The sequence below is a fragment of the Euprymna scolopes genome, chromosome 34 (assembly GCF_053919585.1).
Source record: "Euprymna scolopes isolate OS-2025 chromosome 34, ASM5391958v1, whole genome shotgun sequence".
Taxonomy (NCBI): Eukaryota; Metazoa; Mollusca; class Cephalopoda; order Sepiida; family Sepiolidae; genus Euprymna; species Euprymna scolopes.
In genome coordinates, this window is record NC_136515.1 from 50,197,628 (window position 1) to 50,224,816 (window position 27,189).

Consider the following 27,189-nt stretch of genomic DNA (forward strand, 5'->3'; position numbering starts at 1 on the left):
CACGTTCATACATTGGTTCCCGTTAGATCACCTAAGTTAACCAACATTGAGACTGGTCAGTACTAAAATAGGAGACCATTTGGGAATTCCAGGAAATGCATGTGTTCTCCACTTGTCTCAATATTGTTTCCAGTCATTCTGGATCTCTCCTTGCCATTGGTCTCAAGCATCACTAATTCAGGAGAGGTGTTGTTAGAGATAGTGGAACTCTTGCCTCACAATTATACACACATACAGCTACCCTTATGGGTGATATCCATTGTCTCTTGAGACTGAACGGAAGTATCAAGATATATATATCTATAAAAGTGAAATTGTATGTGTGTGTACATTTCCCTACCAAACTACTCTCTCAATTTTCAGTCTACAGACTCAAGATTCAACATGAGGGCTATTGAGATTTGAGAAAATCATTTTAATCGATTTTTGGCCAGAAATTTGGCTGTCAAGGGGTCAAAGTTCATCGATTTGACCTTTGAAAACTACCAAACTCCTCTACGAATTTAGGGTCTAAACACTTGAAATTTTAGATGTAGATTACTTGGACATGGATCTAACTTTATAATTTGATTTGAGTCCAAAATAATAAATGTTAAGGGGTCAAAACTGGGATCAAAGTTTTAAAAATTTTTACCTCTGTGGTCTCTATCAAATTACCCAGTCAATTTTTTGTCTAAATATTTGAAATTTTACATAAAGTGTATTCAGACATAGGGCAAGCTTTTTAATTAGGTTTTGGCCGAAAATTTGGCTGCCAAGGGGTCAAAGTTAAAAAGATTTTACTTTTGCGATCTCTAGTAAACTATTCAGCCAATTTTGGCTCTAAACATTTAAAATTTTACATAAAGGGTATTCAGATATGGAGCAAGCTTTTTAATCAGTTTTCGGGCAAAAATTTGGCTGCCAAGAGGTCAAAGTTTACAGAGTTGACATTTGCAGACTATGCCAATTTTGGGTCTAAACACTTTAAATTTTAGATGTAGGGTACCAAGACAGGAGTCAAACTTTTAATATATATATATATATATATATATATATATATATATATATAAATATGTACATAAAGTTATGAACAGTACACAGGGCCCAAGCAAAGCTGGGCTGAACTGCTAGTATGCACGTGAAACATTTTCAAATATTTTGTACTGGTATTTTTTGTTTCTTAATCTCATTCATCCAGAGGAAGTCTCGAAATAAAGAGGAAACGTTGATGAACACATAATACAATTTGTTCCTTTTTATTTCTCTCTCTCTCTCTCTCTATATATATATATATATATGTATATATATATGTGTGTGTGTGTGTGGCCACAACTTAGCATGACAATTCAAATTTTTGTTTTCCTTTTTTTATATTTTTTTATCATGTATTAAAGTCTAACAATTTTTACCAATTCAGATTCCACAACCCAGATTATAAACCTGTTTTTTGTGCATGTTTCAGCATGAATAATTGAAAACGTCACAATCAACCCACTAATTCGTAGAGATTAGCTCATGCATTTTTCCACATTTAAAATGGTGAACAAAGACAGTGAGGCCGTATTGACTCAGTTAAAAAAGAACAAATGCTATAACAAAGGGACTGAACTCCAGGCGGAAGAATTATCTCCCTTCTTAGTTCATGCTATACTACAGTGAAATGAGCGATGCTAAATAGATGTCTGTGCGTTATTTTACAAATAAATCGAATTGGAAACTAAGAGACTGAAGTGTGGAATTCAAGGGGAATTGAAACCGTTTCTATTGAAAACGGGTTGCAGTGAATTTGACTAAGTGCGAAAGTGGTACACTTATATTATCTAAAAAGGGCTACTATTTTTTTGGCTATTTTGTTGAATATGATAAAATAAGGATAGCTCAGTTATTTTGCAGATTAGTCCATATTTAAAATCATTTTTAACCGTTATTATGAAAGAAAAGTATATATATATATATATATATATATATATATATAGATAGATAGATAGATAGATAGAGAGAGAGTAAATAAGAAGTAAATGAAATTATTCCTTGATCATTTACATATTTCTACAAAAATGTGAAAATATCTAAAATGGCATAAGTTTAAAAAAAAAAACAACTATATTTTAGATAACTATTGACACATTTTTTACTACTGTTTATCCTTTGATGAAGAGTGCAGCTCTTTGAAAATCAATGGATTAAGGACTTTATATTATTATAATTTCTTGTTTGAATTTGATGGATTAATACTGCAATTTATTCAATTTTATTTTCGATTATTTTTCATAATTCTCTCTCTCATAAAGAAAATAAACCTCTCAAAATTATAACAAAATAAATTTAAGAGATCAGATTTTAGACAAATAATAAACTTGATATCCTATCGGATAGAGCAAAATCAATAATAAAAGTACTTAGCTTAATATTCTGTAGTTTCATGGAATCACCAATCATCAGAAATGTTTTTGACAATGCCAATTGGGGACACTTCTTATCTTTAATCATTATGATATTAAATTTTTTATCAGTTTTACATACTTTTGGATGGCTTTTAAAATAGATTTCTAAACTAACCTATCTCTAAACAGGTCTTTATTTATGACTCTTTCTCTCAAGACCTTTATGTTGGTTAAATTAATAATCTTTGTTAGGTTAATTAATAACTTTAGTTAAATTAATTACAAAGTAAAAGAAAAACGTACCTTTGTTCTTTAAATAACTTTATACTGTGGAAGGTATCGATGATGACAAAAACAAATGAATTAACGTAACATTTTCTCAGCATACACAGAGACGCGTCTTTATTTTTTACATTTGTACACGAAAAGAGCTATACACTAGAGAGAATACGTTGCATTATGTGCCTTTTATACAAAAAAAGTCAAAAGGGAGACAACTCAGAGTGGTTTCGTTAAAATCAATGTTATCAGTTAACCGATAAAGGGAGATAACTATAAACTGCTTATATCACTGATAAATAAGGGTCAAGGGGAAGAACTCTTCAATATTTAAAAATCCAGTAATATTGGTAATTTCCAATACTTTATAACTTCATAAAAGTATTAAAAAAAAAAAAAAATGATTTCATAGATAGACTAACAAAATAACTGGGTAGAGGAGTGCTTTATTTATTTATTTTAAAAAAAATTTTTTTTAGCAACTACAACCTAGCATCTTCCATCATGAAAAAACCTTCTGAAGTGAGTGAGAGGGCCTTACAGAAGTTATCATGCGAAACAAGGGCTAATCTATCTATAGAGGGGATGGCAGTGGACTAAAGAGGTGTTACTGGTGCATGGGTTGAGAAGATGTTATCACCTACCACATCGTCCAGTGTGACTGTCGTCGTTATTGTTGTCGTAGAATTTAGATAGCACCGACTACTACTACTACAATAACTCGTTATTGATAGCTCCTGTTGCAATCAGAAAATGTTCAGGTTTGGTTTTGATACTCTACAAGTCAAAACTCAAATCAATTTGTAGAGAATGAATATCAAAATAAAGTTCACTATAAAAATCTCCTTAAGACATAATTTATTACAGAAGACCAACAAGGAACTCTTTAATCTTTTTTTTTTTTTTTTTTCCATTCGGTCTATAAAAGCAATCATGCACAATTCACTAAAATAATAAAGGATTCTTTATTTAATCTACGTGGGTAGCATGGTCTCATTCCATCAGCCATAAATGGATCTTAATTCATAATTGTAATACTAGTACATGGTTCGTCCAGTTTTTCAATGTCCATTTTCAAACACTTTTCATAGTTTCTAAGGCCTTCTCCAGACCAAATTCAAGTTTTCAAAACAAAATTTGGGGTGTGTCTTACAATCCACAGCAGTTAAAAAAGTGATAAAAAAATCAAATATATAATAAATGTTACCATAGCCAATAGCAGTTACTTTGCAACCTACCGGCATAATTTTCTGGTGTTTTTCAATAGTTTTAAATGCTTTTTATTTCATCTCAAATATTAACTGCTTTTAATCTCTAACCAATATGGTTGCTGTCTTATCCATTTTTTTTTTTTTTTTTTTTTTGTTAGAAGGGAAGAGAGTCCAGTCCACGCAAATATTTTTTTTTAGAGGAGGGGTTAACTTTATTCACAGCAGCCGCACTACTCCTCCCCTCTTAAAAAATATTATGAAATTAATTTATAAATGAGAACAAAAAGAGGGAGATTTCAATCTTTATCATGAAAATATCCAAGGTAGTTTTGTGATAAAGGGGCGTAACTCTTATCTATGCAATTTTAGAACAATGTATTTTGATTTTATTTTCGATATTTAAAAAATAATTTTTTATTAATACTTAAAAAGTAATTTAATAGTATTTCGATTTTGTTTTAATATTACGACACAAATTTTTACTGGGCATAGTACAGTTTTCAAAGCCTTTTCAAGAAATATTTAAGACATTTTCCATATTTTCAGTGATTTTTCAAGGAAATAATAGAAATATGGTCTTTTCAAGGGAAAAGTCAAAATCAAGAACTTTTGAAGTCTATACGAACCCTGTACTACCACCTGCAGCAAGGATTGAACCTTCAACGTGCAGAAGACTATTACTTTATCTGTTACGACACACATCCTCATGAGAGCAACATCCAAGATGAGAACAATAATCCAAATAATATAAATTATCAATCCTCATCTGAAAAATTCCAAAACAATAGAGTTTAAGATTCCATGATGCATTTGGGTGACCATCTTCCTCAAATCTTTTTTAAAAGCAGTTCCTGTTCTTCTCCGCTTTGACCATGAGTCTCATCAGTCGTCTTCAAAAATATTACTTTGATAGAGTTCTTTCAATAAAAGGAACAAAAATATTAGCCTTTCTGAATTTTTTTAGATGAGGATTGGTTATTCATATTATTTGGATTCTTTGAACTACTGTTTTCATCTTGCGTGTTATTTTCTCAATGTTTCAGTCAATGTAACCTCCGACCTTCTTTCGGTGTATCTTGTCAAACTCGGGAATCTAGACGAAATTTTGAATGGGACTCTTTATTTACTGCATGGGGGTAGTATGCTCTCATTCCATCAACGATGACTGGATAGAGGTCCGAAGTAATTAACAATTGTATTTTTCGGTCGCCCACACTGAGAATTGAAGCTTAAAAGTTGTTCGAAGACTCCAATAATACATATGAGTCAACAAAATTTTCTTCTTTGTCTTCTGTGTTTAATGGTTATCTACTTTGTTTATTTCTTCTCTACATAAACCAAACATCTTTTTATAAATTTATAGATACTGTTGGAATGAACAACTGCACATACAATACACTGCGAGAATGTATCAACACCAGGAAGTGACAGTGACTAAGGGCTTAATTACACAGAATGAAAACCTGCGTGTGCCAAGTTCAAATCCAGTCGATTCTGCATTTTCACTTAGGGATATTGGTAATCTTCACGTGGTCCCTCCTATAAGTACCCAATATCTTTTTAGAAAGAATTCTCACCGGAAAGATATCGGAGGAAATGAATGCCAACAACAATCATTCTTGGCCTTCGGGACAAGATCAAAGTGTAGTATCTGTTCTTCAGATGCTGCACTTCTATTTCTTGTTCTCTTTCGGTGGAGGAGAAATCCTTGACGACTGAGACAATTTTTATTTTTGTACCTTTTCTCCACGTTAAAAAACGACCCTGGTGTCTAACTCTGTCCCGTTGGGAGGCATAGTAAATAAGAACAATCATCTGATTCATACGAAGTGAATAAATGATGCTCAACAGTGTCAACACTAACATTATAGATCAGTCTCCTATATACAATGATTTGTTGAAAAGAACAAATTACGTTTTTGTTTTTTCCATTTTCGCTGTTGGCTAGACTGTACCTGTCTGGCATTGTCCAGTGAGGTTTTTATTTGCAATTTGTTTTAGCCTATTTTTATATTGTTAATAAGGTAATTTTTTTTTTTATTATTTTTGTTCCCAAGGGAAGTAATTCTGCATTGACAAATACAGGATTGCTTCCCTTTTTTTTATTTTCAAGACTGTGTACATATAAAAATAATTCAGACTATGAAAGTATTTTCTGCAAAGAATTAAATCTAATTGAATTTTCTTGTTCTTCATTATCACCTGGATGATTTTATCCACAAAACTATTCAGCCAGCCCCTCGTCAGGGTTGATGGAAAAAAAAAAAAAAAAAAAAAAAACGACACAGACGTCAGCAAAAAAATCTGGTTCAGAACGATAAAACTGGATACCAAGCTGATCCTGGGCCCTCCCTTTTACGGGGTTCGCCATTGGAACTGTGATTGTCTAACTCTCATATTTTCTACTTCAGTGGACCGTCACAATTAGTTCACATTCATTCAAGACAGTAAATTCTCTGGATGGAGCCAGCTCAATCGCTCCAGGGTGAATGCTGAAACAAGTGATTGTTCTTAGCAACATACTGTAACAATGCACAAAAAGAACCAACAAACCAGAATCAAATATTAAATTTGTATTAAGGAAGCTATCAATGAAAAGTATTAAAAAAAAAACTAAGATGAATTCTCTAACTTTATTTGAGAATATATTTTTGAATAGAGTTTGAATAGAATTTTCAAATAGGTCAATCACCTGGATAGCGTAGTAGTTTTATAACCAATATAATACTATTTATTTTTTTGAGAATGGCTAGAGAAGTAAGCAAAAGCTCTCGGGCAAATGAAAATGAAGAGAGAAGTTAAAAATTTTCTGTTTTCCATCAGCAGACAAAAAAAAAATTTAAAAAAAAAAAAAACACGAGTAAAGAGTTGCTTGTCAGTCACATAATATAGATTAGCAACAAAAAAGCTAAACAATACTTACCTAGAGAAAAGTTTCATAAAATGCAAGCAAATAGAAATAAGAAAAGGGCATCATTTTTTTAATTTTGGAAATACAGAAAATAAATATTTTATATTACATAAAACAATTGAGACAATTTTCAGATTGTTGGGCATAACTTCCTTACTTCCTTCAGCATTTTAAGTTCCTGAATTTTTTAGATGAGGAATAATTATTCGTATTATTTGTGTTAAGTGTTGAGACAAAGATGGCGGTAGTAAATCAAATCGACAAAGAATCCATGCAGTCACGATCTCAAGTGTTGAGTAATTCTTAATAAGAAAGATGGCGGCAAAGAATCAATGCAGTCACAATTCAGTTATTTCAAGACGGAGGTTGACAGCAAACTGAATTGAATCCAAAATTCAATATTTTTATAATAAAGTTGGAGGCTTCCGATTGGTTTATTGTCCTGACTGTAAGTTATAAGCATGATCGTCAAAATAATTGGGGTCATACCCTCATTATAAATTAAAAACATTTTAACAATTTGCATTCTTCGGATTAGCGTTAGTGTCATTTTCACAATATTTTAGTCGATCTAACGTCAGACCTTTTTCAAGTGTGTCTTGTCAAATTCTCAAATATTTCTAGCAAATTCAGGAATCTGCATCGAATTTTGAATGGAACCCTTCATTTAATCCATGGGGTAACCTGGAGGGTAAATTGATACCAGAATTGTCCACAAGGACCCATGGTATAGTGGATAAAATACTAGGTAAAAAATTAGTTTTGAATGTTATACTCTGTTGGAGGTTGACGTTTAAATCCTCAATGTAGATGACACTCAAAATACCATTGCATATTACTTGGACTTCTACCCAGTCATAGATGACAGAACGAGAGCATGATATCAGCATGGATGAAATAAAGGGTTCATTCAAAATTCTGTACAGGTTTCCGAGTTAAACGAAATATATCTGAAGGAGGTTGTAGGTTACATCGCCAGAAATGTTTTGAAAATAACATGTAAGATGAGAACAGTAGTCCGAATAATTCAAATACGAATTCACTCAGCCATTAATCTTAAAAAGATTGCCAAAAAATAGTCTCTAACCCAATACTATCGATCAAGTTCTAGCTCACGTCCCATCACACATCCTTGTACTTATAAAACAAGTTCCATGAAATTAGCTCCAATGAACTTGCATTTGTAGCTCCTTAACAGAATTACCCCCAACCAACCCGACTAACAGCAAAATTCCACCCCTTCACTGTGGAGGTCTCCAAACGTTGAAAGATGTTCTACTCTAATAGCTTCTTTCTTCAAACTGCTTCTTTTTTTTTTTTAGAATTCCCTTCCTGCTCCACCAAATGCACCAACATAGAGAAATTTAAATGTAATAAGAATAAACATCCTGCTGCAGAACTCCCTACTTATAATACCCTTTATAAATTTGCATCCTAATCACACGTCTCTGTGGCAATATGCTTTGTTTTGGATCAATATAAAAGTAGAAATAAAACAAAAAAACTAGCAAATCTAGATTTTTTTTTTTATTTACAATAAATATTATCACCATTAGTAAGTTAGCCTGTGACATTTGACTCCATAAAAGCTACAATTTATTTTGCATCATTCCTGCATTAAAAAACATGAGCTAAGAATGTTTTTTTATTACACCAATGTTAAAAATTTGATTACTTATGAAGAAACTTTAAGTAAATTCAGTTTCATATTAGTGATAGAGGAAAAAAAGTTCTTGCAGCTTTGTTAGACCGACGAGTTCCTGCTATGTAAGTCTTACTAGGCAGAACCAAAGATTGAAGCTCAATCGAGCATCTTTCATGGAAATAGCGGTAGAGTAAAAAAAAGACTAATCTTACACATTTAGAAACACATGTCTGTATCATTTATTTAAATGTATATTCTTTATCAGTGACGAGACTATTCAAAAATTTTTCCTGATTCCAATACAATTACTTATTCTAAATTACTGAGTTGATTTTTTGTTTTTAAATTTTGAAACATTTGGCCACAAAGACGCCGTTTTGAGATTTTATGTAATATATGGATATACTCTCGCAAATGTAAAAATACACTTAAGAGGGGCAAATCTATAAATTTTAGTTTTCCTGGTAGTTTAAAAATCAATTTATTTATCATTTCATCATTAATAAAGCCATAGTAAATTGAGTTTTTTACCAAAAACAAAATAAATCATTCTTGGCATCGGAAAATAGGTACAATTCAATAATTAAACCATAATATAATAATTAAATAATCAACCTCTGGCAATTTTACCCATCATTTTCAATTCTCTCAGCATGTTGTTCATTAGCACTTATCGAGTGGCCACTGGGACTTCATAAGCAGTGGTTTATTAGTAAGATTGGATATACGACTTCCAAACTTGACTTGAGGCGACATTCACCCAGAATGGGTTGAACTGGCGCCTTCTATAGAACATGCAGCATCCTGGATGAACGCAGACCACGCATGATAGTCTGTAGCAGCCACAATAGATGGGCAGCCAGTTCTGGGACTAGCAGCAAACAGGAATTTGCTACCCATCACTATTGTCCAACTTCCAGGCCGACTATAAGCATAAAAGTTTGATTTTTGTAAATTAATACTTTTTTGGTGTAGAACTTTAAAAAAAGGTTTCTTGGTAGAAAGAATAAATTAAGAGAAATTAAATTATTCTGAAGAAACCACATGATGCGGAAGATTTGAAAGTTTTGCTTTGTACAAAATCTGAAATCTTCAAAAACACTTGTCGAATAAAGGTAAGAAAAGATTTTTTTGAAAAAATCACAAAAGCTATTTATCAAATACCTTATATAAGCTAAGAGACAATTTTGCAAGGAAAGAAAAAAGTAAAAAGAAAAAAAAAAAAAACTTACATCTGGCGATCCAGTTCTTTCAAGTCGATCAGCATCGTTGACATTAGGAGCCGAAACGACCCGGCCGTCCTCAGAGTCACCATATTTGTTCTGCATACCCAACGTAGCCAGAGGTGTAGGCACACCCCTCTTTTTGTCATGGCGATCTTTTAAATCATGACGGGGTAAAGTTGCAATGGCTGGGTAGCCACCAGCAGATCCATAAGAGTCGGTGCTAGCCAGACGATCACGGTTGTTAACTGGAGGAAAAAATTTTAATTAACAAATATTATATTTTGTGATTTTTCTGATGAGAATTTAGATTATTCGGTTTACTATGTTTACTATGTTTATCTTAGTTGTTATATACACAATGTTTTGGATGACATAAAATCTGATCTTCGTAATAGCCATCATTTCAGACTTCGGAACGTATGTCAAACTTGGAAGGTATACAGAATTTCGAATGTAACCCTTACTGAATCCATGAGGGTAGATTGTTTTGTGGTAATCTATAATATAACTCTCACCTGTCTGTTTAAATGTATGTATGTATGTCTAAAACTTGTACTTTGGGCAGATTGGAGAGTCTATTTGTCTCCACATGTGTTTGTTTACTGCAGTCCTGCAGTGTCTTGTTCTGATCCAGTTTGCGGCTACCAACTGCTTCCTATTAATAGCAAAACCTGGGAGGTGCAAAGTTGGATCTTCAATCACGTCCCCTTCTTTGGAAGTATTGTTTCTCCATTCCTCCTTTTATGTCTCAACCAGGTCAATTTTTTTTTATTTTTGAGTTGCAATAACAAATAAGAAATTAATATTTCTAACTAATTATGGTTGAGTGAATAAGAACAATATTCGATTTACTTGATTTGAGGCAACATTCAGCCAGGATGGGCTGAATCGGCTCCATCCTGCAGAACACACAGCATCCTGAATGAACACAGACCATGCATGACAGTCCGCAGCGGCAAAGACAGTGACGGGCATCCAATTTCAGAGCCAGCAGCAAACACTATAAAGAGGTGGACCAAAGCTAGGTTCGACATCTGCTTTGATGGTGTGTAACCACATCTTAGGTGGACTCTCGGGCATCTTCAGCCAATTTTGGAGTGGTTCTGGAACTATTGCTTTGTGTATGAAGTCTCCTGGGTTGGAAGATGAAATGTGGCCAAACCAACAAAGTCGTCTTTTTAAAAAGATTGGTTGAGGGGTATGATTCTGCATTTAGTCCCAATTTGAGTATTTAAGGCAAAATCTCCCAATCATGGATCAAAGAAAAGATTCTGTTTAAAATTCTGTTCAAGTTCCAAAATTTGAATAAATGGTTCACAAATATGAAACAATGCACCAGAGATTATATCAACCGAATGTTTTAAATATAATAACCAAGATAAGAATGGTAGTTTGAATAATCCAAATAATAAAAAAAAATTTAAAAAAAAAAACAAAGTTAAATGTTTTTTAACAAAAAACAGATTAAGATTTTACAGAATTATATTGAAATAAATTCTGATGGGTACAAAATTTTTTAAATCTAATAACATTATCTTCTTGTATTTTCAAAGTAAGACTTAAATAGCCACTCTTACAGGTTTTTCCCTGTTTACTTCCCCTTTAACTGTACTGACATGTTGCAGTTTAAGTGTAATGTGAACGGACATCTCACTACTCAACTCTCCATAATATCCCATTAAGCATGATCCTAAATAGTAGTGCCTTACATCAAAATTTCAATATTCCTTGTTTGAGTTTTAAAAAAATTTAAGCTGACAAATAAAACTTTATATCTGGTTTAGATTCCATAGTCGGCATCCATTAACACATCATTCAATAAGTATGGAGCCCATTATTTGTAATATATAAAAGAATATTAAGCTTAAGGCTTAATTTATTTGTGAGCCAAATGTTTTGGTTCAATGGAAAGGTAACTAAAATCATTTACAGATAATATATGTATATATGATTTTCATTTAATTAAAAAAAAAAAAAAAATTTTTTTATTAACATACAGCATTACTCGATTTTCCAAGATTTTTTTTATTTATTTTAATCTTACAAAATGATGCTTTCAAGGACGTGGCTTGCTTTGACTCAAATTCAACTTTCCACGTTAACGTGATGCATATCATTCAAATATAACTTTCCATACAAACCATATAATGCACATCAAATTTAACTTTAATACAATCATCAAAAAGATCGGATGTTCAATTTTCTGTTCTCGAGCAATCACTCATAGTTTTTAACATCACCACCAAAGTGAGAAAAATAAAAATATTCCAAAGTTTTCAATGATTAGGATGGATTCCACCAAAAGTCTCAGAAAAAAAATTTTAAAAAAGGATTTTTATTTTTCATTTAATAAAAAATGCATCATTACTTGTTTTTTTTCCAAGGTTTTTAATTTTAACTTTACAGATATAGTTTTTTAAACACAAGTTGAAATTACAAATTATGGAATTATTAGAGAATAGTAATACTTTTAAAAGAATAATAAAAATTAGTGAAAATTAAAATTATCACCCATTTTTTAAGTTCATAAAAAGATTTTAGTTAAAAATAAAATGTAAAAACAAAAAAAAAAAAAATTGTTTTAAATAATTAAAAATTTAAATTCAAATTAAAAAAATGGAAACAAATACAAAACTAATTTTTTTTTTTTTTAAAGTTTTAAGAAAAGAAACCAGAAAACTAATTTGACACACATTTTTTAAAAATAAAGCCAAGCAATGTTTAATTGTAAAGAAGCAGCCAAATGCCTTGAAAGATGAAGACATGATCTGCACAGAATTTTAAATCGGCCAAAGGTCATTAGGACAACATTATGAAGTGATGAGGGAGAAAGAGAGTTTGTTTGTTTGTTTGTTTTGTTTTACGGCATATCAACCACTTTGGGGTCATTTAATGCCGAAAGGTTCGTTATGTTGTGTTAAATATTGGTTTGTTCTTCTTAAGGTTTTTTTTTTTTTTTTGTGGGGGGGGGGGTCTTTCCTTATATTTTTGAGTATATTTTAGTTTCTTTCAGAAAATTGATAATTTTTTGGGGATCAATCTTGTTTAATATTGTTTTCAGATTTTTTTCTTGGTAATACTTTGTTCGGATTTGTTCAAGGTCAATGCAGTTTGTCAGTATATGGTGTATTGTGTAGGGTTCTTGACACGTTATACAGTTTGGTGTCTCCTCCCCTTTTAGTAGATGTGAGTGGGTGATGTGAGTGTGACCTATTCGCAGTCTGGTCATTACTACCTCTTCCTTTCTTGTTAACTTTTTGGTGTCTCTCGTTCCAATATTTGGTGTTATTTGGAATAGTTTGTTTTTGGTGCATGAGCTCCAGTTTTCTTGCCATTTTCTCTTCAAAAATGTGTTTATTTTAGTCTTTAGGTCTGTATAGGGGATTTTTCCACTTATGTGGTTTTGTTGCAGAGTTTCCTTTGCTGCCTTATCTGCTTGTTCATTCATGTATATGCCGATATGGCTTGGTATCCAGCAAAAGATAATGTTTTTTTTCATGGTTATGGCATCTATTTTGTTTAGCAATTTTGTAATAAGTGGGTTTGTCATTTTTTTTTCTTTTAGAGATATGAGTATTGAAAGTGAGTCAGTAAATATGATATATTTTTGATGGTCATCATTGGTTATTATATTCAGTGCCAAATCTATGGCTGTTGCTTCTGCGCTGAAAATAGAAGATTCGTTTGGGAGCCTTTTCTTTAGTTTTATTTTTTTGTGGATGGCTGCGCATCCTACTTTATCTCCATCTTTTGATCCGTCAGTGTAAATTTGTGTATATTCTTTGTATGTATTCTGGATGATAAGTAGTTCTTCATGGAAGGTTGATGGGTGGGTTTTCGTTTTGGGATATTTATTTAATTTTAATATTATGTGTGGTTGTTTGATCATCCAGGGTGGAGTTTTTGATTTGTTATATTTATGTATTTTTGTAATGTCCATTTGGGCTTCTGTGAGAAGGTTTTTTATCCGGAGGCTGTAGGGCTTGATATCTTCTTTCTTGTTGAAGAGATGTGTGTATTGTGGGTGAAGGGTACATTGATATGCAGGATTTGTTGGACTTGATACCAGCTTTAGGTAATATTGTAGCGCTAACTTCTGTCGTCTTAGAATCAGTGGAGGCTCGTGGGCCTCTATATAGAGGCTTTCTACTGGAGAGGTTCTAAATGCTCCCAAGGCTAATCTTAATCCTTGATGGTGGATTGTATTTAGTTCTTTTATGTAGGACTTCCTTGCTGCTCCATAGATGAAGCATCCATAGTCCATTTTAGATCTGATTAGAGTTTGGTATAATTTTAATAATGTGACTTTGTCTGCACCCCAATCGGTGTGTGCTAGGACTTTGATCAATTGCATTGTCTTTTGGCATTTTGCTTTTAAATATTTTATATGCGGTATAAAGTTCAATTTTTTATCAAATATAATACCTAAATATTTATGTTGGTCGGTAAGTGGGATGTTCTTGTTATCCAGTTTCAGGTTGGGGTCGTGGTGGAATTTTCGTAATTTGCAAAAGTGGATGCATTTAGTTTTTTCCTCTGAGAATGTAAATCCATTTTCTATGGCCCATTTGTTTATTTTATTCAGACAGAGTTGTAGTTTGCGTTCGGCTGTTTGTATATATTTAGATTGGTAGTATATAAGTAGGTCGTCCACGTATAGGGCATTTTCAATTCCTGGGTCTATGTTTTTTATGATATTGTTTATTTTAATGTTGAAGAGGGTGACAGACAGGATACTGCCTTGGGGGACCCCCATTTCTTGATCTTTTTGGACTGAATAAGTGTTGTCCATCCGTACTTGGAAGTTTCTATTTGTTAAGAAATTTCTGATAATTTCTGGCATTCTACCCCTAAGTCCTAGTTCATACAGGTCTTTTTGGATTCCGTATTTCCAAGCGGTGTCATACGCCTTTTGCATGTCAAAAAAAATTGCTATTAGATGTTCTTTTTTTGCAAATGCTTCTCTTATGCGTGTTTCCAGTTTTATTAAGTGATCGGTGGGGCTTCTATTTTTCCTGAAACCCGACTGGCTTTCTGTAATTAGATTTTTGCTTTCCAAGTACCAATTTAATCTTTCGTTAATCATTCTTTCAAAAGTTTTGCACAAACAACTAGTTAGTGCAATGGGTCGGTAGTTTGTTGGGTTTGTATGGTCTTTTTTTGGTTTGGGTATTGGGATTACTGTTGCCTGCTTCCAGTTTTTTGGAATGTTGTTAGTTATCCATATCTCATTGTAAATTTGTAATAAGTAGTCCAGTGATGGTTTTGGTAGTTTTTTGAGGAATTGATAATGGATCTCGTCGGGGCCGACTGCTGTATCGGGAGATTTGTTTATTGCCTCCTCTAGTTCTGCACTGTTGAATAATTGATTGTAGTTTTCTTCATTTTTTGATTTGAAGTTTATTTTTATTTTTTCTTCATTTTTCTTTATAGCTTGGAATTTTTTATTTTGGTTTTTTGATGATGAGTTCATTGAGAATTGTTCTGCTAATTTATTTGCGATATTTTGTTTGTCGGTAATCTTTGTGTTGTCGCATATAAGGTGTTTAATAGGGTTCTTTGTATTTTTTCCTGCTATTTTTCTGACCATCTCCCATACTTTTTTGGGTTTTGTGTTTTGATTAATTTTTGTTACATAATCTTTCCACGAGTTCCGTTTTGATTCTTTGATAGTTTTCCGTGCTTTGGCTTTGCTGTTTTTATAGGTGTCCAAATTTTCTTTCGTTGGACTGTTTTTAAATTTCCTTAGGTTTGCACGTCTGGCTCTTATAGCTTCTTTGCATTCTTTATTGTACCAGGGTTTGTTATATTTTGTAGTAGTGGAACTTTTTGGTATGTTCTCCTCGGCTATTGTGAGTAGGGTGTTGCTGAAATATGTGATGTGTTCTAAGTCAGGATTCGCTTCAGGTATTAATCTGTATTGACATGTATTTTGGAAATTTTCCCAATTTGCCTTTTGTAAATTCCAGCGGGGTGTTTTGTCTTCTGGCTTGGGATTCTCGTTTTCTATTATGATTGGGAAGTGGTCACTTCCGCATGCATCCTTATGTGTTCTCCAGCTATAATCCATGTATATAGTTGGGTCACATAGTGTTATATCGATTGCTGATAGGGTTCCCGTTGGTGGGTGCATATATGTATTCTCTTTGTTGTTGAGTAGGCATAGATCGTTTTGGTTAATTATTTTTTCTATGGTTTGGCCTCTTTTGTTGTTTTTTTTACTGCCCCACCATATATTATGACTATTGAAGTCTCCCAACAGTAGAAAAGGTTTAGGTAGTTGTTTGATTATATTGTTTAATTCAGTTTCGTTTATTGTTTCATTTGGTGGTATATAGAGTGAGCATAGGGTTATTGTTTTGTGTAGTGTTGCAGTTATTGCAACAGCTTGCATATTTGTTTTTAAGTTCACTTTGCTGTGTGGAATGTTTTCGTTTATCAGTATTGATGATCCACCGGTGGCTTTGCATGATAATTTGTTTATGTGGTTGTATATTGAGTAGTGTTTTATGTTAATTTTGTCATTTTCTTTTAAGTGTGTTTCCTGTAGGCAAATTATTGCAGGACATAAGGATTTGATAAGTATTTGCATTTCTTCGATATTAATTTTTAATCCTCTTATGTTCCACTGTAGGATTTTGTTAGTCATGGTTTATATTTTCTTTTGGTTTTGGACTGTTGGTGTTTATGTCTACGTCCATAGTTTCGATGTTAGTTTGGGTGTTTCTTTTGGAAGTGGATGGTCTGTTTTTTGTTTCTGGTGAGAGGCTTTTTTTGGGTTTTGGTCTGGGACTTTTAGATTTACTTTGTCTTGACTGTCTTTTTTGGCTATCAGTTTCAACTAGTTCAAATTTATTTTCATTTTCAATTAATACTAATTCTGTTTTTTGTTTGTCATTTTGTTTTTGGGGGGTAGTTTTTTTGTTGTTCTGTTCTATTTCCATTTTTTCTGTTGTTGTGTGTTTATTTTTAACATCTGTTTTTGTCCTTGTTTGTGACTTGGATCTTTCACGTTTTGATAATTGAGGAGGTTTCATTTCTTTAGGGATTGATTCCTCAATATTGATGGAAGTTTTTCTGATTTCCTTTGTTTCGTTTTCTTTTATACTGGGTTGTTCGTTTCTGACTTTTATTTGGCTGTTGGAGTTTATTTTCAGTTCTGATAAAAAAGATTTTAATTCTTCAAGTATGTTCTTTAGTTCTTTTGCTAGGTTTGCAATTTCTGGAGCAAGGTTTAGTTCATTGTAGTTGTACATTTTGTTTGCTTGTTGGGTTATTGTGGCATATGAGTTTTTGGTGCGATTTGTGACTTCTTTGCGGGCTTCTTGGAAGGTTATATTTTTTTGATATTTGATTGTTATTATTTCCTTCTCTTGATTATATATTTTGCACTGTTTTGAGTGAGAGTGGTGCTCTTCTTGACAGTTTGTGCATTTGGTTTTATTTGGACAGTCTTCTTCATCGTGGTCTGGGTTTTTTTCACTGCAGTTTCCACATGTGAAGAATCTTAGACATTGGTCTTTATTATGTCCAAACTTTTGGCAGTTGTAGCATTGTAAAGGTTTTGGGATGTATTGTTCTATTTTCGTTCTTTCATAACCTATATTGATGGTCTCTGGTATTTGAGGATAATTGAATGTTAATATATAAGTGTTTGTATATATTACCTCTCCTTTTTTTTTAAATGTGATTCTTTTTACATCTGTGACCCCTTGGTTTTTTAGTTCTGTTTTGATTTCTTCTGTTGTGCAGACGGAGATTTCCTGGTTTTTTATGACTCCTTTGGAGTAGTTTAGTGTTTGGTGTGGATAAGCTTTGATGTTTGTTTCATGCAATTTTTGTAGTTGAAGTAGAGTTTTGGCCTGTTTTTTATTTAGTACTTCTACCAATATGGTACCATTCCTTAATTTTTTGACATTTTTAGGTGTTATTTTGCTTGATATTACCTTTTGGATAATGAAGGGTGACATTTTAGTTAACGGTATATTAGACGTTGCTTCTAGCACGATGAATCTTGGAAAGTTTGTATCTTCATTGTCGCTGTCAGAGTCAATTTCTGTGTGTGGTCTCTTGGATTTTTTGGTATTCATAATAATTTTTGAAAAATTCATCAGCCATGCTCCCCACCCTCCTCGGAGCCCCTTATGGGGAAGAACTATGAGGGGGTAAATCCCATTCGCCTCGGTTCTCCAGGGCTACATAGCTGGTATACTCAAACATGGGGAGGTTTCCAAGCATTCACAATATATGGTTATGCCCACCCAAGTATGGGATTTCCCTGTATTTTTATTATTCCTGATGGTTACCTTTTTCCCAGCTTGATTGACCCTTCAGCCATCGCTTATTAATTCAGTTTATTGTTTATGTTGAGTGTTAGTGTGTTTTTGTTTGGATTGTCTGAATTAGTGCTTGTCATGACCAACCGATTGATTGGATCGGGCCTATCCAACCTCCCGTCTAGCCTAGTAAGGGCCAAAGTGGTGTGTTGTAGTATCATGTTATTATTTCCTAGGCATGTTCCACTCAACCACCAGGATCCCGTTCTTAATGCATTACGGGTTGCCACCAACGGTCAACTGGTGGTCCCATTGAAGGATTTTTACCCTCTGCAGGGGGGCAGTTGGTATGTTCTATCGCCCTACCAACTAGGCAAAAAAAAAAAAAAAAAAAAAAAAAGGTGAGGAGGTGAAGGAAAAAGAAAACGAGGGAGGGGAGGGGGAGGGGAATGTTGTTTTTGTTTTTGTTTTCGCAGAACATGACTAAGTTTTGCAAAAGGGAATAAAAAAAAACAAAGACATCTATGTAGGTGCGTTTCATCTCAGGAAGTCAGTAGACAGCCTGATCTGGTAGCACCAGGGGAGAAAGAGAGAGAGAGACTGAAATTATTATGAATAAGAGAAAAGTGTATATTTGTTTGAAAATGAAAGGCCATGGACGTTTTTATATATTATTTGCAAGATGTGTTTCAGATCAATCGTATGCTGTGGTCAGTTTGTTGATCACAAACAAAATGAACATCACCTGATGAAGAAAATCATATGACCAATCTGATACACATGCAGACAATATGTAAATAAATTTAAAATATGTTCAAATATAGAAGTTTCATTATATAAACATCAGAAAATTCCTTACGTAGATCAATCTATATTTTGACAACGTTAATCATCTCGAGGGGAGTTTAACATCATCAGAACCGATTAATCCAAAGAAGGATTTTTTTCTAAATGTTTACAGAATTTTACTTATAAAAGCTCTATATATGTACTAAGCACTTTTAAAAAAAATTTTTTTTTTTAGTTCAATACATTTGGATTTATATATGCATATACACACACACACACACATATATTCAAGCATGTCTGATTGAACACGACAGAGTTATTCTTTTTTACGATTTTTCTGGATATCTTTTCGATTCGCCAAGTGGTCTTTTTATTTCAGAATGAAAAAGATATCCAGAAAAATCGGAAAAAAGAATAACTTGTGTTCAATCAGACGTGCTTGAATAATGACTTGCTGCCAATATATATTATATATATATGGCAATTAAGCTACACAGAATATTCCGCGTTTCATTCTCGTGACAAATTCTCACAATTCTGTGTAGCTTAATTGCCATGTATATTTTCATAACTTACTACCTAGCTCTACATATGTATAAAGTACTGTTGAAGTAAATACTGAAAATTTACGCATAAAATTATATCTTTGTATATTAATTTATGTGATTAAATGAAACGGTTATATATAATGTTGATGTGGGCAAGGGGTAGAATAACTAGTTTAATGCTAAAATTATCATTATTAATATCAATATGTGTACAAATTTTTTAAAAATAGCAAAACAATGATTTTTTTTTTAATTATTTAACAAAAGTAATGATTCAGAGAGCAAATTTTAATAGGTTTCTTGAATATTTGTGTAATTTTTTTTTTTATAAATGATTTGTTAATGAAATGGCCAGTGGTTAAGATCTTTTGTAAAAAAATAAAATAAATTTTAGAATTTTCTTTTTACAGACAAAATTAGATCTTATCAATCTCTCAGATATTGCAGGTAAAAATAAGCTCAATTATTTATAGGTTATATACGACAAAGCTTTCATAAATAATAATACAGTAAATTAGAAAATTTATGAGTAATTAAAATTTTACACATTATAATCAAGTTTAAAAAATAAAAAATTTTGTTTATTCATGCGTTACAGAATATATTCTATTTTTTCATATTTGTAAATTTCCTAAATTTTCAAGGTAAAGTTTTTTGGGGTTTTTTTTTTTGTTTTTTTTAGACAAAAGGGACATTTATTTTTGTAACCAGTAAATTGTGTATATTTTTCTCAAATCTAATATCAATCCTCATATCAAGCAATGGTGCTTGTCCAGAATTCCCCATATTTAAAACACAAAAAAAAAAAAGAAAAAGATTTTTGTATGATGTATGTATTTATGTATGGCAGAAATAATATTGTATTAAAAAAAAATAAAATAACATAAATGAATCAAGTAGTTTTATTTTTTATAAAGGAAATTAATTTTTAAGCAAATTTGAGTTTTTCCAATGTCCTTATGTTAAGAATGGCTTTCTAAAATCTTGGAAGTTGGAATTATTTGAAGCACTTTCTCTTGTTTTCAGCCGGTTTTCAAGATATGTTGCTATATCATCACTGTTTAGTCAGAAAATTTGATCTCTTATTTAAAAATAAAACTATTTGATCATTTTACATAATTTTGAATCATTTGTTGTATGCTATCTTTCTATTACGTGTATCATCAGGTTGACAAGAAAGTTCTTGTTTTTAATTTTTAAATTCAGATGAACATATTTCAACTCAAACAAAAATTTATTGATCGAAATAACCATCAGAATCAACACACTTTTGCCAACACAAAACAAAGTGTAGTTATAGCATAAAAATCTTGAGTTCTGGTGGCGATGAAGTCGCTGAGAGCGTTTTTGATATCGCTTAGGTATTTGAAGCATTTCCCACATAGAAAGTTGTCAAGATGCTTGAAAAAGTGGTAGTCGATAGGTGAGAGGCCTGAAGAGTATGGCGGATGAGGCAAAGTTTCGTAGCCCAATTCATTTAACATCCGCAGGGTCGGTTTAACAATATATGGTTGGGCATTGTTGTGGAGTAGAATTGGCCCTTTTTTTTGTTGACTAATGCTGGGTGTTAAAGTTTTTGATGCATTTTATCCATTTGTTGAGAGTACTTTGAAAATTATAGAACAAACAGATAAACTGTTTTAAAAACACTTTTAGATGGAAATAAAAAAGATTAAAAAAAATCTTTTTTTTTTATTTGTACTAATTAATTTCAGATTGAAAATCCTTTGGAGAAAGAGTCCTTAGTTGGTCTTTTTTTTGTTCTTGGAAGTAACAAGTCCATTCTCATATGGTGTTATAGAGATTAAGCTGGCTGGTATTGTACATAGAATTCTCTTGTATTTCTTTTTTAATTTATTAAGCCAGAAAGACGTGTGTTTGCCAAACATGAACTTGAAAATATGTCAGCCAATAGATACAAAAAAAAACTGAAGTTCTATGTGTAATACCAGCCAACATGACCTTGATAACACCACACAAGGATGGACTTTTTTTATTTCCGAGAAAGAAAAAAAAAAAAGGCCAACAAATAATAACTCTCTCTCTCTCTCTCTCTCTCTCTCTCTCTCTCTCTCTCTCTCTCTCTCTCTCTCTCTCTCTCTCTCTCTCTCTCTCTCTCTCTCTGATGAAGGATTTTAAATCCGAAATTAGTAAAAAAAAAAAAAATAAAATAATTTTTTTATTTGAATCGAAAAAGTGTGTTTTTAAAACAGTTGATCTGTTTATTCTATAATTTTCAATTTTCAACATGCTTCTATTGGCCGACACATTTTCAACTTCAGATTTTACTTCATTTTTGTTTTTTGTTTTTAATATAAGGATAATTCAAGACAAGCACCCAAGCAATATACATTCATAAGTATTGATGCACCTAGAGTATTCATTGAGAGATGATGACACAAGAGATGATAGCTCTACGGTTAAATAAATTTGAATTAGATTTTTTTTTTTTTTTTTTTTTAAATCACACACAAACAAGAAAACTAAATCTATTTCCATGCTTTTTAGACTTCAGTTCTACAAAGAGCATTAAAGTCCAAGCAGAAAAAAAATAAAAACTTCTTGATAAAAAGAAAAAAGTTAGTGATGAAATGATACAATCTATAATGATTCCAGATGGGCAGGGCACGTAGCCAAACATAACAGATGGTCCATCAGGGCAACGGAATGGATACCTCGTGAATGTAAGAGGCCAAAGAGAAATCCAAGAACAAGATGGAGGGACAACCTGATACAACACATAAGCCCCATATGGCAGCCGATAGCTCGGGACAAAGGTAGATGGCTAAAGTCCAAGAAGTGTGTTTTTAAAACAGTTTATCATTAAGTAATAAAACCCTTATTGATTGATCGATCGTTCCTCTGTTATTGCCATGCAATGTTATTGACACTATAATAATGCATTGCACAACAGTTTATTTTTTAAATTGTGTTTTCCCATCTGGAAAACTAGTAATATGGAAACAATTTTATATCATGTCCTTAAAATCAAACTCAGCAAGGAAAACTACTCAAGCTTAACTGAAGGGTTATTTCTTATCTAGAATTCAACATAATTTAAAAAAAGCAAAGAAAAATCTTTGATATATGTACCTGTCACAGAACAAAAATGTCATACTCCAAAAATCACAAATTAATCAAGTAGTCATTTTTTTATATAGAAAATCATATTTTGATTTTTTACAATAAATAGGACATCACAAGCATTTCAAGACTGATTTTGAAATGTTGATAGTTCAAATTCAGTTGTCTCCCTTTATTAAATGTGGATCAAGACACACCTCTCTCACTTCCCCATAAAATTTTAAAAATTACTTGATCAATTTACATGATTTTGGGAATATTTCCATGACGCCTAAGTACATCAAACAATTTTTTTTGTTTTTTGAAAATTAAGTTGAATTCTGGATTTGCATCAATTAAACAATAAAAAAAAATTGTTTCCCCCCCCCCTTTACAAAAAAATGTTTTTTTAATTCTCTTTCTAACATAAAAAGTGCAAATAGATAGACATTAAAAAACTAAACTTTACTACTTTCCAGACACTGTCAAGTAGATACAGCTAGTCTAATAGATAAGAATTATCCTTCTGCAAAGAAACAAACATGGCCGTACAAACTTTTCACAAGGAATTAGTTTTCATAAAAGTTTGAAAATTATGATTTTATTTCAGATTTTAATAGGATTTAAACTATAATATACAGTAGAACCCCAGAATATGGTGGTCCTAGGATACGTTTTTTTTTTCAGGTTACGATGTGGAATACAATGTTTTTCCGACCTCTGGTTATAGTATTTGCTCCGCCTTACAGTGTTATTTGATTATATACATATGTATTATATACTGTACTGTATTTTGTTACAAATTTTTAATGCCACATCCCTGGGTTCTACTGTGCATAATTCAATGGGTTTTTTTTTTTTCATTTTAAATAAAATTTTAACAAAGATTGTTTTAATTTAGTTTTTAATTATTTACGAGAAATCTGGTAAAAAAATTATGCACTATTTGGTTCTTTGATACGAAGGCATGCATAAGAAAATTATTTTTAAGATGTTCTAAAATTACGAGAAAAATTACTTGATCTTGTTTCGATATGAAGAAATCTCAGCAGTTATTTTGGAACAAGTCATCAGTGATCAGGTTGGTTCATTGCTTTTTAGTGATTTTTAACAATACCAATTCTACAAGTAACCAGCTTTACTTAGATGGGGGGGAAAAAAACATATCACCTCGAAACCAACATGATCTAATAACAAGCTATTAAGTGATGTTTTAGACTTTTGGAGAAACTGAAGCTGGAAGGGTTGGTTGCTTGTTTTACGGCATATCAACCTTTTTCAGGTTATTTAATGCCAAATCCAGTGATTTTGAAGAACAATTTTTGGTCAGAGTGGACCTGAGAGCAATGGTAATTAAAGGGTGGCTCCACACTCCCCAAAGCCCACAAGCTGGGGCTTCACTATTGGATATAGTTTAAGGTCATATCCAGGACCGAAGCTAGAAGGGAACTGATTACTGGAGGAGGAATTTGTTGGCCCGCACCTCCATTTTACTGGGTTTACAACTACAGGTTGCTTCCAATTTCCCCTCTTCTTACATCTGTGCATTGCTTCCAATTTCCCATTATTTTTTTTAAATTTCACTCAGCTCTGGTGAATTTTGCACAAGATTTTCTGAGAGTATAATATGCAAGTGCAATATCTTACAAACTCCATTAACTACTTGCGAGAAGTCCATTTCATCTGCTGAAGCATAACTATGTCTATGGCAGGTAACAATATTAAGTTTACAATGAACAAACAATATATATAACTAATATTTTGTGATGCTATAGGAGAACCCTCATAAAAGAGACATGAACACATATCTAAGGAAATGGCAGAAACACTAGAGGATGACCTCCAATCTGTAGTGGAATAGGGACAAAAATGGACAGTCACATTCAATGCTGCCAAGACTAAGCCGATTTCCTTCAATAATTACAAGAAACCTTCTCTACCACCAATAGCAATGGCCAAGAATACATAATCCGAAAGTACTTCCTTTAAACTCCTCGACCTAACATTTTCAGGGAACACAAACTGGAATAGATACATTGAGAGCATTGCTAATGCTGCTGCAAAGAAGGTGGGCTCTCTCTACCATGCTAGAAAACTACTTACACCTGAAAGTATCCTGTATCTCTATAAGGCCACCATTCGCCCATGTATGGAGTACTGTTGTCACATTTGTGCTGGTGCATCTTTTACTTGTCTCTCACTCCTGGACAGGGTTCAAAAGAGAGTCGCCAACCTGATAGGTCTTGAACTGTCATCAAGGCTTCAGCCTCTGTCCCATTGATGAAATGCTGCATTCCTCTGCCTGTTCTACAAGTATTTTAACGGTGAATGCTCTGACGAACTACAAGCACTTGTACCCCCACAACGTGAATAAACCAGACAAGCAGCTAACTCCCACCCCTTCACAGTAGAGATCCCTAGTTGTAAGAAAGCCTTCTACTCCAATAGTTTCTTCCCCAAAACTGCTAGACTTTGGAACTCCCTTCTGGGATTCTGCTTCCCCAACTGTACTGGCATGCAGAAGTTCAAGTGTAATGTGAACAGATATCTTGCTACTTATATCCCTTCATAATACCCCTGCAATTTATGTCCCCGATAGTAGCCCCTTACTTCAAAGTGGCACTGTGCCTTGATGGAGGTGAAAATTGAATTTAAAAAAAAAAAATGTTTTGCTTCATTGAATATTAGCTCTTCCAAACTGTTGTTGCCAGGTCATGTAGATGTAAAACTTTTGGGGAAAACAGATTTCTGACTGAATGTGTAATTATGGGATTTTAAAAGCAAGAACAAATTATAGTTGCAACCTGGATCAAGAAACCGAGTTGGCTTATTGAAAGTTCAAATTTGCAAGAGTTGGTTGAAAAGTCAACCAAACGTGAAAGAAGAGACAGCTAGAAGAAGTAACTACAGTTTCACCCCAGCTCCTTCGCCAACTCACATTTTATAAGACATAAGATTGTTTTATTTCATTTTATAAGATTATAAAGTTTGTTTGATTTCACTATTCCACAGACTATCATATAAGAGTCACAAATCTTTAATAATTTGTTTCATTTTTGGGATTTAGTTTCAGACTTCTTTTCTCCTGCCTCTTTCTCTCCTGCCTTTCTTTTTCTTATTCCTTCTTTTTACCCCATCTCTTCCCCTCCTGTATCTCCATCTCCCATTTCATTTTCACCTTCTCTCTCTCTCCTGTTTCCCTTTCTATTTCCTCTTTCTTTCCCATTCCTCCCTCCTCTTCCTTTCCCTGTTTGTCTTCTCCCGCTAATCTTTCTTTTCTTACTGATCCCACTATCCTATAACTTTCTCCTGCCCCTCTCTCTTTCTTGCTGCCTTTTCTTTTCTCCTGTTTTCTTTCTACTCTTTTCCACCTCACTGCAAACAATTTAGTGAAAGGAGATTGCCAGCTTTTAATTTCATCTGCTCATCCCATCACCACACTTCCCACAATGCATCACACTCCTTTCATTTCAACATAGGCCATGTTAAGGTGTATTTCTCATACCAGGAAATAATATAACCATGTAATTTCCAATGAGCCACCTGATAATTAAATATATTAAAAGCTAATTTAGTTAACTAAGATTGAGAACAGTTTTTACTTCCTATTTCTGTAGATTTAAAATCGCAAAACAAAATTTGATTTGTTTGAAAAGATGGGGGAGGGGGTAAATATACTTTTCAAGTCCACAGATGCATGTAGTTGATAGAGAAGAAGTTTCAAAATTATTAAATTATAAAAAAAAGACCGCATAGGCGAGCTAGTCTAGCTTGCAATCCATTGCACCACGCAGAGCATCAAGAATTGTTTAGTCAGATTTGTTTTATAATTAAAAGCCAGAAGCATGGAGGCATCTAGAGATTCAATCTCACGTGTGATTGTTAGAGAGCAAAGTTTGCTAACCATGAGACCCTGCCTCATTACAGCAACGGTAGCTACTGATTAGTAACTGCTATCGATTTCGGGGTACAGAGAAAATATTTCGATCATATAAACCATATACAATTAAGTTTGGTTTGATTGTTTTGTTTTACAGCATATCAACCCTTTTCAGGTTACTTAATGCCAAATCCAATTATTTTGGTAAAAGTTTTCACACTTTAATGTCTTCATATCTTCAAATATTAATTCATGGTGTTTAGTTTGGTAGATTTGCTTTACGGCATAACAACCTTTTTTGGATCAATCATTTTGGCAAAAGTTTTTATGGTTCAAGTTCTTTATATCTCCAAATATTTAATCATAGTGTTCGGTTTAGTAGTTTTTGTTTTAGGGCATATCAACTCTTCGCCTTATTTAATATCGAATCCAATCATTTTGAAAAATGTTTTTACACTTCACGCTTGCAGTGTTCCAGTTCATACGTTGCTAAAAAAGATAATTCTTTAAAGGTCTCTGCAGGCCATATGAAAAGCCTTTGCAGGTCGGTATAGTCCATGAGCCATAGGTTGCCTATAATCATCTTTTAGCAGGTTAGACTTCTTATTAACTGCAGAGATATTTTTACTTTGGTTTAAATAAAATGTAATAATGGTCTGATGTATTTAGAGACGAAGTAGGTATGAAGAGGAAAGGTAGTAGGGGTAGGGGTCAGAAGAACTTGTGCAAATGACCGAAATTAGTAAATGTGTCGCAGCAGCGTCAAGACATTATATCTTGACTCATGCACAATTCCGTCTTTGTTTACCTGCAGCTGGATCGTTTGAAGTTACGTTTCCTGAAAGGTCACCACATAAGATAAACAAATGCGACGATTAACAAAAATTGTGTGGGTAACAATTTGGGGAAGATAATAACTTTGTCAGGTAAAAAAGAAAAGGAGGGTACAGTAAAAAGATATCTAAAAAGACAAAGTCAGAGATAAGTGTAAAAGT

At 32.8% G+C, this 27,189-nt stretch overlaps 1 protein-coding gene across 50 annotated transcripts in view; it reads right to left on the minus strand.

Annotated features, from left to right (window-relative positions):
* The window catches only part of LOC145259193 (band 4.1-like protein 2), a 585,710-nt gene that overhangs the window by 135,408 nt on the left and 423,113 nt on the right, over positions 1–27,189 (minus strand). For 34 of the 50 annotated variants that reach the window (XM_080117013.1, XM_080116992.1, XM_080116976.1 and 31 more), the window contains 2 exons: positions 27,003–27,032; positions 9,645–9,883 (listed from right to left, as the gene is read on the minus strand). In XM_080117013.1, coding sequence (XP_079973139.1) covers positions 9,645–9,883; positions 27,003–27,032 — 269 coding nt within the window. The remainder of the gene's footprint in view (positions 1–9,644; positions 9,884–27,002; positions 27,033–27,189) is intronic. The other 16 variants (XM_080117021.1, XM_080117010.1, XM_080117011.1 and 13 more) reach the window with 1 other exon arrangement.